We start from the raw sequence: 21,275 nt of genomic DNA, 5'->3' as shown, positions 1-21,275 counted from the left end.
ATTGTTGAACAGACAATAAAGAATATCAACAAACAAAATCCACAGAGTTGGGAACACACCTAAATATATGATCTTTGAGAAATATGGAGAAACAACATAACGGCGATCACTTGCGGCGTCCTCTTACATGTACATTCAACTTCCCTTTTTAATTTTTAATTTTGCGTTTTTATCAACTGATTCATCTTTTCACTCTGTTTACAAGAAAAATGTTGTGTAATCAGTCTCGTATATAGATCGCAGAAATAAATTAGAGACTGTATCATCGGATATGGATATCACTTTCTTAGGGAATGATTGCAGTCAAAAAGAGCAGAACTGATTTAATAGCAGAACTCAGATATCACAGCTGATAGTCCTTAACCCAACTGGGACCCGGGTATGCTGGTCAGGGAATCTCTAAATCAGATATGATGAATATTCTAAACGTGCAAGTCCTCTCGTGTGATGGCTGATGTCTTTTTAATTCATTCCCTATCTGACCTATTCACAAGAGCAAGAAACTGGATTGCCCATCTCTTTGGATTCAGTCGACCCAATCTATGAATGATAATGTTATTTCAGATGAGGTGCGTGGGCGAGGAGTCAATCTATGAGTCCCTATATAGCTATGCTCATATAAGGCCGCGGAGTGCAGATTTGACGCTATTAAAACGGATGAGAGAGGGAACATAATAGAGCATGGACTCATACTGTGTCTGCAGTTAAGTGAGAGGTGGGGCCGGGGGCGGATAGGTAGAGGCGCTCACCCCGGTGTGCAGAGGCATTCAAAGGTGACTCACCGATGAAGTAGGCCAACAGGAACAGCAGTGTTACTGAGATGAGGATGGCGCTGAGAGCGGCGCACTTCCAGTTGCAGTGCTTGTAGGGTTTCTTCAGGCTGAAGGCGGGTCGAGAGAAGGTGTTGCGGGGCAGAGGGCGCGGTGGAGGCGAGTACACCGTGCTGGAGGTCAAAGGGTATCCTGGTGACGTTGTGCAATACATTGGTGACGTCCCACCTGGTTTGAACAGGAAGTGCCTGGGAGGAAAACATTTTTTATATTTTGTTAGTCTTAAACAGAAAACCCTCATTTCTCAGGGACGTCTTTCATCACAACACAGTTACTGTGTGTACAAGTGCAGTCCCTTCCACTGGTGAGTAATTCTGCTTCCAAGCCCATTCAATACTGTTACCATAGTCACGCTTCTGCTAGATTAGTGAGAATGCTAAAGCATACTGGCTTTTGCTCAGTCGAAGCTGCAAATCAATATTAAATCTAATTTACAGGACTAGTGACCGCAGCTGGCTCTTGTTTATGTATTCATTCCTGCGCAGCGATGAGTAATTCCCGGTAACTATGTGTCAAGGCTGTCCACAGGAGAGATACAGAATTTACGGTTGCAGCATGGAGTTTAGCAGATTTATTCTCCCTTGAAGAGCATGGACGGCTATCTGGGAAAACATGTGTAGAGGTGCATGTCCAAGAGCCATATGATCAGCCCATCAGAGAGCCGGTGGTGGCGGCGCCATTGTCAAGGCCGTTTTACTGACAAGTTTACACGAAGCTCCTGAGCGACATTGACATGGACGTGATTGAGTGTCACATTACAATGTATGATGTGGAAAGTCACTGAGACCATATTTTATTTATAAAACATCAGGACAAATCTCTGGCATATCCTATTCCGGCAATAGGAGATAACACGGGCAACTGTGTTTCATAAAGCGGTCATGCGTAACATTAATCAGAAGCAATACAACCCAACAATGTGACTTGATGCAAATTGTTCATTGTATCAAACAGGGAAGGGACAAGCACGGAAAAGAGTGATTGACAGCATTTCAAAACAGGGAATGTCTGATGAAAAAATAGCACAGGCATCACTATTGTGTTCATGGCAAAGCAGATTGTGACAGTGGCGTGAGCCAGATAGCAAACATGCAACATACCCGTCGTTGTACGAGGCATCGTGGCGTGCTGATGCCAGAATGTCCATCTCAATGAGGTTGTCCTGTAAAGTCTCTAGGAATGTCTGCTTTGCTATGTTTCTACATACAGGTGGAAAGATGGATATGAAGCTAGTGTGAGATGTGCGTGCAAGAGACACAGAAATGCCAATACAGTATGTGATCACTGAGCAATATCAACAACAACAACCACAACAACAACAACTGACAAATGGGGGTCAAGACGGACAGCGTGGGACAAAGAAACCAAGGCCCTTATGGAACTACTTCTACAAAGATGTGAGACAAATAACATCTAGCTCTCTTGTTCCCCCTCGTTTGGGCTCTGCCATACCTTGTTTTGTACGAGCCCTGCCCTTCTCTGCAAGCGTCTTGCTCCTCTCTGATAAACATTAGAGTATTCTGGCTCCTTTAAGGTTGTGATTGGAAGAAAACAATGCATCACTTACAAATGAGAACCTTAAGGTTTCTAACACTTATTTCAGACAAAACACTTTATAAATATCTTAATTTTGAATAAAAAATGCACTAAAGTTCCATAGCGTCCATACTGGATCGTATCCTTAAGTGGAGATGGGCTTCATTTAATGGTTGCAACACAGCAAAAAACACATTTTCAGTTTGTTCTAAAGTTTTTAGAGGCGCGTGTCTCATTTCTCCCCACGATGCACTCCCCCTGCAGCAATGCAATGTAGAAATGAACTGTCCACATGCAATGGGCAGGCTGAACACGTTCAGTGGTACAAGAGAAAAGCCTTGTTTTTGATCCCTGCCCCTTTTAGGTCAATGTGAAGTCTGTTCGTGGTCTCTCAAGCTTGTGTTCTGGGAAAGAATGCAACTTTTAATGAAGAGAGGGAGCGATGCTTGGCAGTAATTCTAAAGAAAATGGTGAGGCTGGAGAGGGCCTTCCAAATGTTGGCGTCTCTCCGCTGGCAGAGCAGAATAAGACCTTCCAGGGCAGAAGAGAGGGCCATTCCAATAATATTAACTAAGTAAAAGGGACATTAAAATACTTCTGTGTACGTGGAGATATTACTAATGGTTTTCAGTTTCATAATTAGAACTTAAGCAGTTGATCATACAGACTACATATGTGGTTTGAGCAGCACTCCTGCCTGTTGCAGATTCCCTCTCCTCGCCATCTGGTTTCTGCTCCACAGGGAATACCTGTGCAGGATTAACTTTGGAGCTGGATGACATGTAATCATTCATTATCCCACTAACTGTCCCTCCACCAGCCGAAATTGATGCTCATTTTCCTGTTGACTGAACCGACTCACAAAAACTGAAGAAAGAGACAGTCCTTCTATTCATGGCATCGTGTTTATTGTACACACTATAGGCCACGATGTGGTATAAGGTTTTCTATTGGATCGCTTTGAATAGATCCATATAATCAAATCATCTAATTCAAGAAAGAAAATAATCAAGGCTACATAATGTATTTTTATTTAAATTTGCTCAGCAGGCAACCTGATCACACAGAGAAGCTTATAGAGAGATTACTGTGATCATAATGAGGGTTGAGATAACATGCCATGCTATTCTTGATTTCATCCCGCCTTGCAATAAGACCAGATGAAGAAATACCAACAGATATTCCCTTTGTTACAATAACACTTGACAGACCCACTTCACACAAGGGCCTCCTATTGAGAAATGTGCTAGAGAACCGAGCACTGATTAATATGAAATAATAAATAAAATTCGGCGCTGAAGTGGAGGAGCTATGAAGCCTGCTCACGGGAGCCCAAATGTAATTTTAGCGAGAAGTGTTTCATATCCAACGTGATCGTAATTACTCTATCTTAGGATTGCTAACCTGAGACGAAGACACAAAATCAGCACTTTTCTCTTGTTTGCCACAAAATCACGTTTATTTCAGACGTAGGCCCTCGCCCCTCGCAGGATATTTTCAATTTTTTTACTTTGCTCCTTGTAAGCACTGCGTTTTTTTTAATATGGAGCAGGGAGCATGAAAAACTCAAGCCAAGACTTGCCAACATCTCTATAGATCGTCAGGGTGAAAAGTCACAGGGTACCTCGTTTCCAGGGGGATGTTGCTATTGAGCAGCCAGTTGTCCTGCGTGCTGCCGGAGTCTTGACCACTGGCCGGACCCTCAGGAGGGACAGAGCTGTCTGTGGGCGCAGGGCTTGGGTTACTCCGCGGTGTGTAGTTGCCCCTGTTCAAGGAGTTAATGGAGGCCGCATGGTGCTGATGATTGGGCGAGTGGGAGTGGGAGAGTGGTAGAGGAGGCGTCCGCAGCCGAGAATGGTTTTGAAAGGCTCCGTCTGAAAGAGAAAGAGGAAAGAAAAAAATATATATAGAGAGCTTCAAAACTGTGGATCCTTTGAGGGAGCATATTCAAAAAAGGTTGGTGGAAGTGTGCACGTGTGTGCTAGCAGGGTAAGAAGAGGTGTTATTTTAACTCCCCAAGCTGCACAATGACTGATGTATGATTAGCCATAGCTTCTCCAGCAGTGCAAAAATTAACACCTAAACTAATATCAGTGAAGAGCTGCAAAGCCCTTATGTGAACCACTCTTAAAAAAGTCCTCTCCTCTGCTCATTATTTCTCCTAACTGGTCTCTTTCTGTGATTTTCTGCCTCCCACAGAGACCTGTGACAGTTTGCTCAGAATGGACACTGGCTCCTTTGTAAACAGACGAGTTGGTTTCTTATTATTATTTTACATTTATTTAGCCAGGGAAGGATTTTGAGCATGCATAATAATAATAATAATCCAAAAAAACGTTGTATAGTGTCTTGTAAAACACAGTTACTACATGCTTTACTATAAACCAGAACTCACTTAAAACATAAAGAGTATGAGATGAACTAAAAGCCAAAAACTAAATATGTAAACAAAGAAAGTAAAACAAAAATGTAAAAAATAAGATCACAGAAAAGGGGGAACATAGTGCAACAAAAGATCTGATAAATAACTTGGTGTTTTGCACGTAATCGATAATAACCTTTAAAATCAATTCTGAACAGGTAGTGTAAGGAGGCCAGGATCTTTAAAATGTGGTCATGTTTACTAGCCTGGGTCAAAATACTAGCAGCAGAATTTCTGATGAGCTGGAGGCTGATGCTAGAGAACACGAAGTAGTCTAATCGGCTGGTCACAGTATGAAGGCGTGGAAAACCTCTTCCAGATTTTTGAGAGAAAGTAATGGTCTAATCATTTAAATGTTTCTAAAATGATTAAAGCAGGATTGAATGATTCAATGTGGTTTGTATAAAGTGGTTGTAAATGACACCGTGCAGGTTTGTTTTTTTTACAGACCAAAAGCCAAAACTGACTCTTTTTGTTCCTTTTTTTAGGTCTTTTACCAGCTCTGTTGTTACTTCCCATCAGATGATTTAAAACTATTAGATATGAAGTCTATAGGACCAGATTTTATCCAGTGGTCCTATATGCACTATTGATGCTCTCTGCACTTCACAAGATAGAAGACCAATGTCCTTGTGCACTCTGTATCCATTTGTTTCCACATCTGTTAAGCCATTCATCAATCAATGAACTCCTGGCTTGACACAGAATGAGAGAGTGGCTTTTCTTTATAGCAGCAAGCCTCCTTTATTTCACAGATATCCACAACACTAAATTGCCAATTTACAGCAGAGGGAGCGCAATATAGACACACAGAGGGCTTATTTTGTATAATCAGCTCCTTTATTAAAGCGATACCAACTCGCGCCAGTTGAGGAGCTTAGTGTCATTCAGATTCTGTGGGGGTCAGGAGCATGAAGATGCTATATCAACATGTATCAATCAAGGAAGACTGATTCACAAGCTGTTGAGGTGCAAAACTCGGAAGCAGGATTGAGCTTCAGTGCTTGAGGCATTTTATGAAAGTTGAGAGAAAGCCCTTTGTGTTCTCAGGTAATGTGCTAACGAATGGCTTGGCAAGAAAAAACAGGACAAAAATGTAGTTTAATCCTCAAGCACATGCTGAAGTCTCTTCTTGCAAGGCTTTCAAACACACGGGGGCTTCACAGAAAGTTTAGCAATTCTACACATTTTCGCTCAATTATATCTATATTCTATATGTTTCATTAGTAGCCAACAAAAAAAAAACCTTCACCTTCAGACTCTATCTTGAACCTGGCTCTCTGCCGCATAGTCCACATGTTCTATAGTATGAACCCCTGGCAGAAATCGAGAGCCATATTATGCATCCGTCACACTGATAGATGGTCCCATACTGAGTACACTTTTGCACAATGCTGCCCTCGTAATTAGCCGAACCAGTAAGAGAGAGAGAGGCGCACCACAGTCCTGATGAACAATGGACTGGTCTGAGGTAAAACTGCAGCTGTTGATGACCTCCCTCCCGCTCAGTAATGTACCTGATCCCTAAAGCCATTAATAAGGTTATGCTAATTCGATGCAGGGACGGCACAGACATACGCAGAGAAATATATCAGCAGGACAGATGCATCACTGCACTGGAATGCCTTTACTGCTCGGTAAACAAATACTTTACTTCCTGTGACGATCAAGCGAATGTGGGGCAACAAGTGATTAATGTTTCTAACACCTGGTAACACATTTTTTTTATTTGAGAACCCTACTTGTAAAACATTTTAGGATGCACGCTACGGCCACTGTGTGGGCTTTCAAAATACTGTTAGGTGTTCCTGTTATTTTGCCAACTCCCTGCCTAGAAAAGCATTATAATTGGAAGTAAAAGTCAAAATGACTTTTGGAAATCAATAACTAAATTCATTGTGAAATGATTTGAGAAGGTCTAGCCTCCAAAATGTACAATAAAGACTGCCGTTCTAATGTTTAGAATCGCATGCTACAAAAGCTTGATATGGCCAGATGGTGTAAAAATAGTGAGGGCTACGATATATTTTTGAACTCTCTTTCATTATTTTAGGTCCTCTCTACAAATAGATGTTATTTTGTATGACAGTTTTGCAAAGAAAGTCCTGATTTGTACATGGAGAACAAAACACTGTACATTTGTTCAACCAGACTGAGAATTGAGAGGACAGAAAGAGACAAAGATCGCTCATAGCAACAGTTGAATAAGAATAGAAGCAATAACCCGTCACTGGTAAGAGAAACTGGAGGCTTAGCATCAAGATGTGTGCAGATGTAAATAGGAACAGGTTCCTGTTACAGTGTCAAGTGTTGCAGCATATAAGTAGCTGGGATATGAAAAGGTGTGTTGATGAAACAAACTGTTCTTGAAATAGAAATAGAAGGTTAGTGTAGGGTTAGCACTATTGGAATTGAATCACAGTAAATCAGCTAAACATATTATGTAGTGACAAATCACAGTTCAAAACCTATTTTATCTAACCACTTTATATACAACAGAGGACCAAAAGAAAAGCAGCTACCAGAAATATTTAGAACCCAATTGCACCGTTGTCTTTCAATAATGATTGAGGCTTACTTATACTTTTCTGGACTATAAGACTAACTCAAAATCAAAAAGTGTTTGGGGGAATAATAGCTCATTAATAAAACTGGATTATTCAAATAGATGTAAGATAATATGCAGGTTTACTCAGTGTTAACATAGAAATTTGAAATATTTGATCACAATCCAACCCACATTTAAATCAAGTTTCAAAATGTGCCTGGAATTAGTCAAGTTTTGAGTACTGCTGCCTAATCATTTGTCAATGTCAAATTAATATAAACGTTTTTAAAGAATCTTGTACATGTAGGTGCTTCCAAGTGCTTGACAGTCTACATGGAAGTGTTGCTGCAGTAAATCCACCTACTTCACTCTCCTACTTATCTGCATATAAGCCATCACCATTTCATTGCATTAAAGAACATGTCCTTTAGAAAAAGAGAACTGCATCATGATTGAAATTCACTACTTGACTGTATGCATGTCTTCCCTTGTCCCTTCTATACCCTTTAACAGCCAGGTGAGTAGTCACCGCTATTTTCTGGGAGTTGAACAGAAGGACGAGAAGCAGGACACTTTATGAGACAAAGCGACACGATGTGGTGATTCAGCAACAATTATTCACTACTATCCAAAGGACAGAGGAAAAATAAATGGTTTTCTATTGACCTGCTTTGCACAACGAAATTGGCATGAAAAGGAGATTCATTTGTTATCAGAGAGACATAGAAGGGGGACTTGGCTACAATAGCCAAACCTTCGAATGGCATTCAAAAAAGAAGCCTAAAGATATCCATTCAGTCTGGGAATGTGGGTTTTTCATTTTTCTTCCTAACAGATGTATGGACTGGTTAAGGCCTCCTGACGCTATTCTAGATGAGTAATTAAGGCAAATCCACTTCATTAGCCAGGACCTCAACCCCCACCATGAGAGATAACAGCAACGTCTGTCTAATGGTTAGATGTTTTAATTGCTTGGAGACTATGCAACTTGTGAGGTACCAAATAGCTGCAATATAAAATTAAGGATTTTATGAAAAACACTTAAACTGAACCAAAACTAGGTATTGGATTTATGCGAGATATCTGAGCATATTCCCTGTTTAGTCATGGAAAAAAAAATCTGGCAAATGTATCTCATGATAGTGAAACGCTGTGCATGTTCTGAAGCTGATCCCGAACTAAGTGTGGAATACAAATTTAAAAATGTTCTATTATGAAGAGCTTTGGTAGACGTACTGTATGTGTTATCTGAGCGCTTTCTGTTTCCTAAGTTTCATGTTGAATTTATGAAATGTGTTTATTATATGATATGAAGACTGGAGTGTGGATTCTTGGAGACTGTGCTGCATTTTATCCACAGATAACACAACACAAGGAAGCTCATTACATAAAGAATTCAAAATGTCCTAAATATGATAATCTTATTAATTCAAGGGATTGCTATACTTTTGTTTTATAGGTAAAGGTGTGTAGTACTCTACCTACCTAGCCAAAAGCAATATGATGTTGTTTAAAATGCAATACAGTTATTTTAATTAAATTGCACAATGAACTGATATGAAAGCTTATGTTTAAACTTTTATAAGAGAGTACATTTTCTTGTGTCTGTGATTTCAGTGACCAACACCAACTGTCTGAGTTACCCATCAACAAAACTACTCATCTTGCATTAGTTAGTGAAAAGAAATCTGTTTCTTGTAGTACATTTTTGCAAACTATCATATTAACATTGACCAGTCAATAACAATGCCACTCTACAAATGAGGAGTACAAATGTCCCCATCGATATCAGCTGTCCTGCCTGACTAAAAATCAGCAACCTTGGTCATGGAAACAATTCAATAACCTGCACTACAGCAGTAAAACTATATGTAAGAGACCAGCCTTAATATTGTTTTGGTCATATTTCATTGGATAGTCAACAATAGCTTCCATCTGGTAGTTCTAGTTAGTATCCACTACTTAAAGGCAGGATGTGTGGGATTTGTTGGTTACGGTTTGTAAGCAACATTTAAAGTTGACCCCTCCTCCCAGTTCAATGAAACCAGAAGCCACACCCCCATGGTTGGGTCAGGGTGTTCACTAGTGGGTGAAAGGCAACCATGTATCCAACATTAGTTTTTAGATAAATCAAACTCATTCTACCTTTAAGTTGTAAGGCACATTCAATACACATGAATAAATGTATGCTGGAAGATGTGAAGTTTGACATGGTGCAATATTCTACACCTTTAAATTACCTACGTTAGCTTTATATTTACATAGAATAACATTTTGGTGGCATCATTCTTGCCACATTTGTTTACACATGGAGGAACACTGGGTTCCGACATAATTTGCCACTATGCACAGTGTCCTGGGAAAAGTTCTATTTCTGAACGAGGACAGTAGAAAAAATCTGCAGCAGCGATGATCACACCTGATGAAATAAAACGATGTGACATGCCACAGACACCCGGACCTACGCACTGAGGTGTTAGCCATTCGATGCAGAATTAATCAGAAGCTATCCAGCGTCCAGATAAATCGTTAAATCTAACTTACTGCTACAGCCCCTATGGCTAATCATAAGAGCAAAGTTTCCAGTTGAGTAGCGTTTGTCTATAAAAATACAAATTGAATTTGTCATGAAGGCAGTGAAGCTGCAATCTCTGCTGGCTCCCTGTAGCTGGTTCTCTCTGCTGGCCCTGATGTTTCCTCCACCATTAGAGAAGTCTGGGGGGAAGAGCCATGCGGGAATACTAGCTGTCTTTCCTGGACTCATTTGAGAGGTAACAGGTACCACAAACAACACATGGTGGGGGTAACGCTCAGCTCTCGAATGGCTCTCTCCATGGGGATGAGGGGGGGAAAAGACCTTCTGGAATCCGAATGTAAGCTCACCTTCATTACTAACTGGAGGAGAAAAAACCTGCTATTGTACTTAACATCCTTCCATGCGCTTTCACTGAGCACACCAAATGAGGTATGACAACTAGAAGAAGTAGTTTCATACGATGTATTGTATGAAATGGTTACGTGAGCCCTTGCAAAAGTAACAGCCTGAATTCTTTTTTTTTTTTTTAAACAAAGCAATTGTAAAAAAAAAAAAAGGAGGTTTAATGCTGTTTGCAACCTTATCCATTAGGACTAGTCCTGGCATATGCTTCTCTCTGGCTCTCTGAGATCAAATGGATTTTCTGTCATTCTTTTGAGCTGCCTTAGCAGGAACAAGACAAGTGGTTGTGTATGCTCGACTCTGTGTGTCACTCTGCTGCATATCCATCAAGAGGTTGAAGATTTTGTTAGAGGGCACAGATGGTCTGCAATTATCGTGGAATGAAAGTGATGCATCTCGATATATGTCAATGAAAAGAAGAAATGTAGGTATGCAAAACGCATTATCCGCATTGACGAACAGCAAGTCGAACGGGACTGGACAAATTGTCTGTTGGCTGCAGTTCATTGATAACTCAAAATAAAAAAAATATTCCTTTTGATATGTCAACTCAAAAATGTAACCTCACAAAACTCGAGGAAAAACATGGGCATTGCATTTGAGTTGCCATGTGCTACTCATTAAATTATTATTCAGCCTCAGATAGTTCATTCCTCGTGGTGTCTGGCTGATGAATTACTCTCTGGTGTGACCTCTTTTAACCACATTTTCCCCATCCTCACAGACACAGGGGGATGATTAGGCAGTTCGAATGAAGACTTATTTGAATTCGCGCACAGCCACGTCCCCCGGGCCTTGTACCCAGCCCAGCATTCCTGCTTGGTCAGCTGTGAGGTGGTGGTGCTGCGCTGGCCCTTTCACCAGGGGAGCTCGGATGCACTGAAAGCCAACACTGGCCGACCCCATGCTGTTTTGCATTAAGAAATGCTAATACGGGAAGCTCACAGTGTCTCAGATCTTGCAGCTCAGCGTGGCAGCGAGCTCCCACTGGCAGACTCCCCAGGAAGAAGCCCCTCAGAGAAAGCCAGGGGCCACAGGGAAACACATGCTCCACAAAAGGACTGCAGGCCTCAGCGAGCAGCCTCGTCAGCCTTACAGAAACTCTGGCTCACTGTTCTTCCGCATGAAAACAGGATCCCGAGGAACAACAACAACAACAAAAAAAACAACCTCTGCAGCCTCAGAGGCTACTAATGTGAGTAACGATATGCTGCTGAGAGCATTTACTTGTTTAAAATCCAGCATAACATTTTAAATCCTATGTGCCGGCTCAGAGATGACCTTGAGCAAATGCAATCCAAAGTGATAAAAAGCCACCTGTTTTCCAGCACAACAGATACACTGTGATCCAATTATTTTAGGCACACATGGTTTTCTGTGGTTGTTTACTGACAGCAAAAAAAGTAAATATTCCCTGCACTGTGTCAACACTGAATTTGAATATTTCTTCAATAACTGACCTGTATGTCAAAGAGATGTGATTTGATATTGCAGCTATTTTTTACCATGGTGGCTTTAAAATTATCCTTTTTTTTTTGTGCTCATGTAATGCTCACTGAAAACCTGAGATGCATACTTAATTCCAGATTACACTGCATTTGACAACATGAAGTCTGCATGAAGATCATGCATAAATTAGAATACCATAAATTTACATTTCCATAAATTCGATCAGACAATTCTTGGAAATGTGTGATATTTGATTTAATCACATTGGCTGTGCAGTTGTGTGCAGCTCTGTTCTGCGAGCCACCTCCAGACCACTCCCTAGTTCACTCTAGTTTTGTCACCTTGAGGAAATGAAGTTTATGCCGCTGAGGGGAACAGTCTCACTACACATTGAACACGTTTTAATGAAGTCATTTCATCCTTGAAATGCTGAAACCAGCCTGGGTTAAGGAATTAAGATAAATTATTGGCCAAAAAAAAGCTTTGGGGCTGGAAATATTTTACATAGAGAGTCATCAGATATCGCTCTTTTCTTTTGTGAAAATCAACACACAAAAACGACCAAGGCAAAAACTAAAATAACAAAACAATATCTACATAAATCAGGATTTTTCCTGATATAACTGTATTAGTCACTTTTCATTGGATTCAAGCGGCGGCTTCAAATCACAGCCAATGGGAGTACATGGTGTCGCTCACTGGAGTGAATCAGTAAAATACATTTTAACCAAAAATGCAAGATAAGCAGATTTGAATAAACAAAAATCTGCAAGCTCTTAAAGTATTAGGATGTGATGTGGAAAATGTGCGACAAGGCATGGAGCAAGCTGACATGGCTCATTAGGTGGTTTAAGTGAACAATGGAGGCTCTTCTCTCTCTGATTGTAATTGGCTCTTTAGTGTCAAAGATTGTCCATAATTAAACAATGAAAAGCGTCATAGAAGAATCTCAAAGTTAATTTTTTTTTTGCAAATTTTACTTATTTATTCATACTTACAACTGCCGTGAGGTGAAAGGTCCTCAGAATGAACAAGAGTATCCAGAGTACTGGTTTTATGCTACAGAGATATACAAATAGGAAAAGACTGTATACCCAAGGGACACACAGAAACATGCTGTACTTTGCAGCTTAAAAGGAATCTTACAAATCCTGTAGATGACTAAAGCAACAACTAGAGCTGAGGATATTCCTCCTCAGTGCTCTCCTTTCTGACAGCCTGAGGCCAACCTAAATGCTGCACCTATGCAAATCAGTATCATTGTTATGAGACAAATCTGTCGCGGTAAAGGCCATTCCCCCCACCCATGTCCCCTTAAGCACTGCCGTGTCACCACCGGTGACCGGCGTGTTGCAACTGTGGAATTAGGGTGAGGGGGGAGATTTGCGACGGGATTAATAACTCATTCTCCTGGCTTTCTGAGCAGGCAGCTGGGGCACTCCGGAGGTTGATGTTATTCAACCCTTTGGGTAGTTAACTTAGAAGCTGGATCAATTATTTGGACCATTTTATTTTGTTTTGTGTTTGCCACGTCAGTGGCAGATGCAAGAAGCAAGTAGTTGTAGTTGAAAGGCAACAACATTCAAATATTTAAAAAACATACCCTATTCGGCATGCAAAGTGATGACTCATGGGACATAAATCGCTGAGTTTGAATGACAACATTTCATATTTACATGTTGACAGATCACAAACAGGAATATATAACCTGCTGCATTTACAAGTGTGGAGTTTTGTGACTATAATAATAAATCAGGTTTCCTCAGGTTACCTTTAGGAAATACTTCCGATGCATTTTTCATATACCATGCATTGAGTGTTTGCAGTGTTATAAACAAAGCACATTGAATTTGTGCACATCAAGGCCTTCCAAGGCAGTAATGAATGCATGAGATGTCTATGAATCTACAGTAATCGCTTATACAGGAACAGACAGATATGATCATAGCAACACGACAAGCCAAACTACATTCCCTGCCACACACAATTATAAGCACCCCTTGTTGCATATCAAAATAAAATCTTCACAACAATCAAACGAGTAGGTTAACTGCTGATCCAACATGCAACACACCCTGACTGCTACTGCGTAAATGGACTGTACATGTTTTACAGTCACTGAATTCTTTCCTCAACCATCAACGCTATGTTTGCAGTTGGAGCCCAAATGTCATTCTGTCAGTCTGAATGAGTGTTAAGTCAACAGCAGGAAACACTGAGTGTTTTAAGAGGAATGAGTAGCTGACATTTATTAATGAGAAACCACACAGGGAGTTTTCAAACCTAATCTCACTCAAGGAGCACTGTCTGAGATGCTATCAAAATATAAAACTACAGTGTGCCTTTAGTGGGGCTATCGCTGCTAATAGAACTTCAAATGAGAGGGATATATGAGAGGGATATATGATGATAAAGCGGGGGCTAGCACCTGGTGTGAAGTAACTCTCTTCATTTATTGCTTACTTTCTTTATGAGTTGCGGAGGATGCAACAATGCTCAATATTCTATAGAGGCACTGTGGATGGCTACTCCCACCAGCACGCATTGAAAGCGAAGAGAAATATCTGTGACAAATATCTGCTACTGAACCAAAATCGTCCATCTGTTTGAGCGAGGCTCTGAACTTTGCAGACCTTGCTTCAGAGAGTTTTGTGCTTTTCCTGAGGCTACATATCGACTCAAAGTTTTCTCATGGTGCTCGGGAAAAAAAACAAAAAACGGAACATACTCTTGCCCACAGCCATCTGCATGACCTGTAACACAACATGTCCAGGAGCAGGGGAAGGCTAACCTCTAGAAAAGCAACAGTAGTTTGAAAACACAACTCACCATCAGCAGTTGCAGTGGCAGGAGCATACAGGTTCCCTGAGCCAGTTTTAACTAAGAATGAATTGGGGCCAAACTCATCCTCAGAGTCAGAGTCCTGGGCTGGCTGAGCCGCACAGTTACCTAGCAACCCTCCCTGGCTCTGATTGGCTGCAATGGAAAGGGGAGGGTATGGGAGCTGCTCAACAGGGGAGGAGGAGGCGGATGAACAATGCAGCGGAGGACCTGTGGACCACAAACAGAGACAACACATGGGGGGGATATGAAACACATTCAAACACAGGCAACATCACAGAACACACACACACACACACACACACACACACACACACACACACACACACACACACACACACACACACACACACACACACACACAAGCAAGACTTAACTCCGACACTTCAAAAACAAACAGGGACACATCTGCCTTTGTCTCTGCCACCTCACCACAGCTGGGAAGAACAATCCAAACAACTAAAATGGCTTTGAGATAGAATAGAAAAGGTAAATGCCTGGCACTGGCTTAGAGAGAGAAAAAAAAACACCTTTTTGAGATCTTAAATGCAGAAGAGAACAATTCCAGGTTGAGATGAAAAGAAAAATACCCTTTTGCCTTCTAGAGCACAGCCCAGGTCATATTAGGCACATCTTTAACAATATTTGAAAAAATAATTACGGAACATAAATTTCTTTGTATTTCTTAAATCAAAATCCAATCATCTTTTCTTCCTGTAAAACAAAATATGACGTGTTCTTATTTAAGCTAGTATCGACCAATTTCAACCAATATATCATGACATCTATCTATCAATCAATCTGCAACTTTTAGGGACGAGGGAGGTGTGTGGAACCCTGTGTAGCTCCACATCTACAGCATTCTAAGCCCGCCCACTTTGGAGCAGTCCAATCAAACGTGATGATCTGATTTAATTTATGTTCCTCTTGTAACATAACACCGCTCAAAAATTCCTTCTCACAGTGGGGGATTCACAGTTCAGAAACTAAAGACACTCTAACTTCTGTTTCACTGGCGCTTAAAAAATAAAAAGATAGAAAAAAATAAAAAGATAGAAAAATTTACTTTTCAATATCCGTCCACCCATACATTAAATCTTCTAAAACAATACAACTGAAAAATACTTAAAATCCCAGACACTAAGTTTTGAAAGTCAAAAATACACCATTCAAAAAAACTGTTTTTCAAAGAACTTAAAAAATGACACTAGCAGATTCAAATTCGTGTGCTATGCAGAAGTAAAATTAATATTATGTTTCCAGATGTGGCAGGGTTATGAATGCCCCCCTCCTGTGGAAACACATATAAAACCCCTGCCAGCCAAGAAATGCATCCAACCTGAACCAATCCTTCCTATTTCTCCTGCACTCTGTGTCAGTAGAATACAACAGGGATCAGACTGGCCACTAGCCTTAACTGTAGAATAAGAATATTTTGCTCGTGTGATTATTTATAGCTCCTTATTATATACCAATATGCAACCCTAATTCCCACATACAAATATCACACTACTTCGTCTTTCAGGGCTTATTGGCTCCAATCCCCATGCTGTCATGGAATGTTAAATCTCCACGGAGCTCCTATTAATGTGTGATTAACTTTTGATGCAGCTCCGCGCCACGCTGAAAATGGAGTGCTTAAGTAACATGACTGCAGCGAACAAAGCCATCAGTTTGCCGCTCTCCCCATCTTCCCATCAGTCCGCCGGTCGTGATGTCGAAATTCCTGCTGACTGGACCGCCATCCATCAGGAGAGATAAATTTCCTCTCGCTCTGTAATGATCCCTGAAGAGTATTAAAATACGACTCACTGACTCGCATCTAATTAGGAAACAATTAGTGATATTAACATATCAGCCGCGGCCCTATACAAGCAGCAAATGCCCACTGCCCCAGAGTCACAGTTTGTGCTTCACATATACTTCACTACCGCACACCTCATTTCTCTCTCGGTCCTCTGATGCTGCTTGCAGGTAATGGGTGAAGAGTCACAGTGGCCATGCCGTGGGTTAATGACCGTGACACTGTTGTACTTGAATGTTCAGCAATGTATGACCGGGAGAGGAAGCGCCGCTGAAAAGAGTATCATTACAGTCGTCTCCGGAATCCCTCGGTCACATCCAAGACACTACATTTAACGTGTGTCAAAACAACAACACTCTGCTGAACAGAGTACCATTTACTGAGCTGGAATCCACCGCTATGAAACACCGGGGGCAAGAGTGAAGTTCTCAACTCAAAAGACAGAAATGAGCTGAAGCAGCACCCTGTCTGAATATAACAGCGTATAACAGAGAATTAATCAATGAGACAAGAAAAGATTAAAGTTGTCTAAAAGAAAAACGGTCAAAGTCGTAACCTAAATGAGGTCAAAGTAGTCATGCTCGGCCGCCATTAGTCTTGCGCGCTGAGCTTTTACTGTCTCTCTGGGTTTAATTGATGCTGGCTTGTGCCGTTCATGCCCGGGCCACGTGCACCTAAAGTCACAGACAGGGCGAGAAGCCACAGCTGGAGATGGCCAGAGAAGTTTCACTGGCTGCCAGAGTTGATTGCCTTCGCCTTCACTTACTATATTATAGCAGCTAAAGGGGGACCTTTACTTAGGAGCCCCTGGACCATGAGCTACTGCTTTAGTCCCTGACAGCTTGAGGAAGTGCCCATCACTACCTGACTTGGCCTGACTGCAAACAGAGACATCCACTGCATTAAAGGTGTAAATCAACTCATTAGCAATCCAATTAAAAGAGTGGACAAACCCATCGGTGACTGTGATCTGCAGGTTTAGGATTACTGCTAATGATATTGTAGTATTTAGTGCAACACCTTCTGAATATATGTCTTGTTACATATTTTTGGTTCCGGTGTAATAATTTACCAACAGTGAATGTATTTTAATTCTATGACTTAAGATTCAATGATTCTAAAATCTTACTTTGAACATTTTTACATTAGATTAATTTAGATAATATTCATTTCATAAAATACTTTTAAAAAGTATAACAGTTCCTCAGTGTACGTTGTAAAAAACATAACAAAAGTGGTTAAGGCAACAATAATTCAGGAGATGTAAACCTCACTTCAAAGCTCAGTTCAAAGAATGACATTTATTTTTGAGGGAAAAACGTTAACAGTACTTGGGGCTGGTATGAGAGACAGAAGCTGAACAGCAGCAGAAACATGTGAATGTGGGTGGACAGCTATGCATCAATACTTTTTAACAACCCTACAACTTCCAATAAATAAGCAAGTAGGTGTTCTATGTTGTACTCAAACACACTGAGAAGACTTTTAAGTGTTGACGAGCACATACACTGGCTGTTGCTGAGATGGTGGGAGATCATCTGGTTGCAGGATGATATGCCATCACCAATCATATTTATACAACCAATGTATTTATCATTCATGTATATACTAGAGCATTGTGGTAAAAATACTCTGTCCAACATTCAAAATTTACTTTAAAGGAATTGGCATCAAAATTTGCTTGAAGTATTAAAAGTAAAAGTATACTCATGATGAAGAATGGCACATTTCAAATACTATATTAACAGTAGGCCTAAATCATTGGATTATAGTTATTGATTATTGTGTGTTAATGTGTTCATCACTTAAATGCTACAGCTGCTAAAGGTGGAGCTAATTTTAACAACTTTATATACTTATTAATTAGGCTATATCTTATTTAATAAGACATTATAGCAAATAAATTGATTCATATTTTTATTCTTGTGCACTTTTTTGAATTCAAAGTGCACAAGATTGAGGCTTTTGGGTGCATGAGGGTCCGAGGTCCACCCACCACAGTCCCACAAGCCCCCGCGGGAAGCACAGCATTATGTTAATGTGATCAATCTCTGTATGCATGTCTGCGAACGTCTGCTTGTGTCAACAAACCAGTGGAGGCAGGAGGAGAAATCAGCACGGTTGTTTAAGATGTACACACCCACGCTAACTGCTATCATTAATGTAGGGACTGTAGTGCAGAATCATGCATTGGAAACTGTGAGCCTAATCACAACCATCAAGTTTCAGCATGAGATAGAGGCGGAATCAGTCATCATCATTTATGTTGAAAAAGATGCCTTTATTTAGGGAGGCTTGTCCGCCCAAGGGAGATAATTATTAAATCAGGTAAATAGAGAATATAATTTAGAAGGAGAATTTAGTCGAGTGAAAGAAAATTGAGAAAGAAGAGTAAACATCTTTCATGTGGCATGTCTTTTTGTTCCCTCTCTCTTTGTCTCTAAACTTAGCTAATCTTTCTGATTTTGCCTCCCATTGATATACATTCTGAAGCTATACATATATATATATATATATATATATATATATATATATATATTCAAGGTTGTTATTCTTTAAACACTAGCCTGGTAAATAAAATCTATATACCTTGTTAAATGTTACTACACAATACACACAGTACCCACAATACCGAGCAAAGTGAAGCAGATGTGTGACTCCACAGTGACAACAGGAATTATCTGTATGCTCAAGGACTCCAGCCGCAGGCAGCATCTATAAAAAATGCAGCGTATTTGCTGATGAACACTGGCGAAAAAAACCAAACAATCTCTGCGCCTGTCCTGTACCATCAACTGATGCCGCGTGGCACACAAAGCATAGAGGACGCAGAGGAATGACTCAGAGCGTCAGCAGATTGTGTTCAATCTCCATTTTACCACTGAGCGTGACGGCCTGCATGTAGGATTTACGTAGTCAAAACGCCAGCATTTTTTTTATCAAAGCTAAAGCTTAATTCACATCTTAATATTCTGCAATGACTCCAGGGCAAACAACAACAAAGACATCTCTAATACTGTGTGTTACTACGCTGGCTTGGACAGTTGCGCTGAAGCATTTGTACAGGGGTGTGCTAAAGGTTGGCAGTTTGGCAGATCAGTAAAATGTTGTGTAATTGGCACAAATTTTGTCATCCATGTAGGCGAAGTGGGATTCGCTCCAAGATACGATGTTTAAAGCTTGTCTCATATTTTCAGCTGCTTGACTCTATTGGATTTTTATACTTACTGTTCCCGCCACATACCAGAGCCAGACTGGTAAAAAATCTATTAATATGTTCTCAGGTCCTTCCTGTTCTTGTAACTGTTGGTGTATTTGCATGCGGAGGTCAAAGCGAAGTGAACAGCTCTTTTTTTTTGTGTGGGCACATGGTACATGGTGGTTGGGGGGTATTTCCTACGACGCGGTGGGTTTTATTCCACACCTGTGTCTGCTTGGCATTTTGCAGTGAATGTTGCAATTCTGGTGACACGATTCACCACATTTTGACGCCGTCCACCGCCTTCATGCTCGGACCAAGTCAACCACACACTGCTTTCTGTTTGAACTAATCGGTGAAGGTGTACGTTTACAACTCCTAAATCAGACCGACCCCTTTTAATGTCAGCTTCACTTTCATTATACATTCTTCAATCAGCAGACATTTAATTGCACGGATAAAAAAATAAAAAAAGATCATGGGAGTGATGTCAGGAAGGCCCGCTAAAGATTAATGTCTGATTCGTATCAGCATCTGCCAGCAACGACAGCTTTCATGTATGAAAACCTTCCCTTTCAGTTGATTAACTCTCTTTGGAGACATCTGAGGTATGTGTTCCTTCTGGAGTGCTTCACTTGAGAGGCACGCATCCGTCTGTTATCTTGTGCACATTAGACTGGTATATGGAATCAAAATCATCTGGGGTGTTGGAGACCATGTTATAAATGCATGCTTATTATTAATGTTAATCCTACATGCGGTCCTCAAGTAAGTGTTCGGGCTAAACACATTTTCTGCAGCGTAGGAAATCATAATGAACAGAGAGCAGTGTGTACTCTGTAGTTCTCAGTGAAAATGGGCCATGAGTTTACATGTCGTTTTGACTTGAACACTAAGTCTTAATAACTAATTCATACTGTAGAGCGAGTATGCTATGAGGCATTAAGGAAGCATTGAAAGCCTGTACAAAGGGGAAAAGAAAACAGTTGGGTTTTAGAAAAAAGCCAATTATGCCAAACCTAATACAAATAATGGCCATTTAATTGAGTTATATTTGCCTACAAGGTGCTTTGGCCGCTGATGTACCTTAATTGGGTGTAATAGCTTTCGAATTGCCTGGGCATCATCAATTCCTTTTTCAACGTTCCAACTTTGTCCCCTGTTACCCAGCTCCAGTGGCCATGTTTACAGCGTGCAACACAAATGTGCACTAGTTAGGATCACGTTGTCTGAGAGATGTAGTGCGATACAAAGGCTTTAGAGCTGCTAAACCCATGAAAGGTGGTGTGATACCCTTTTTGAGTTGTATTTTTCTAACGGACTGGCAGTGTTTGAGCTCTGCCATGACTGATTGAATGTGCCCTCTTGCCTACTATATCACTGCTCTTGGTTTGGTTTGAACTTCAAAGACGGTGGGAAGGCAGTGTTAGTCCTGCCTCTGTGTCACTGACGGTCTTTGTGACTGAAGGAAGCAAAGCCCCTGTGGGGATGTTTTTGCAATGTAAAATGATGAAAGAGGTGGTGAATATTGGCTTACAGGCTGACAGACTATTGCTGTCTATGGTTGGGAGACATGACCACATACAGCATACTGTTAAATATATTTTTTGATGTATTAGGACACTGTCGGCAATGTTGCAAATCAATAAGGTGATGTTGGATTTATGGGACATTTAGTACAATGAATGTTCAGGTATTTTAGTGACAT

At 40.7% G+C, this 21,275-nt stretch overlaps 1 protein-coding gene across 6 annotated transcripts in view; it reads right to left on the bottom strand.

Annotated features, from left to right (window-relative positions):
• tenm4 (teneurin transmembrane protein 4) overlaps positions 1 to 21,275 on the bottom strand; it is a 111,065-nt gene that overhangs the window by 71,888 nt on the left and 17,902 nt on the right. For 4 of the 6 annotated variants that reach the window (XM_054599504.1, XM_054599567.1, XM_054599641.1 and 1 more), the window contains 2 exons: positions 3,991 to 4,234; positions 783 to 1,018 (listed from right to left, as the gene is read on the bottom strand). In XM_054599504.1, coding sequence (XP_054455479.1) covers positions 783 to 1,018; positions 3,991 to 4,234 — 480 coding nt within the window. Of the gene's footprint in view, positions 1 to 782; positions 1,019 to 1,930; positions 2,030 to 3,990; positions 4,241 to 14,552; positions 14,775 to 17,332; positions 17,339 to 21,275 lie in introns of all 6 variants that reach the window. The other 2 variants (XM_054599435.1, XM_054599364.1) reach the window with 2 other exon arrangements.

The sequence above is a fragment of the Anoplopoma fimbria genome, chromosome 1 (assembly GCF_027596085.1).
Source record: "Anoplopoma fimbria isolate UVic2021 breed Golden Eagle Sablefish chromosome 1, Afim_UVic_2022, whole genome shotgun sequence".
Classification (NCBI taxonomy): Eukaryota; Metazoa; Chordata; class Actinopteri; order Perciformes; family Anoplopomatidae; genus Anoplopoma; species Anoplopoma fimbria.
Note: the sequence above shows the minus strand (reverse complement) of the source record. Positions and strands in the feature narration are given on the sequence as shown.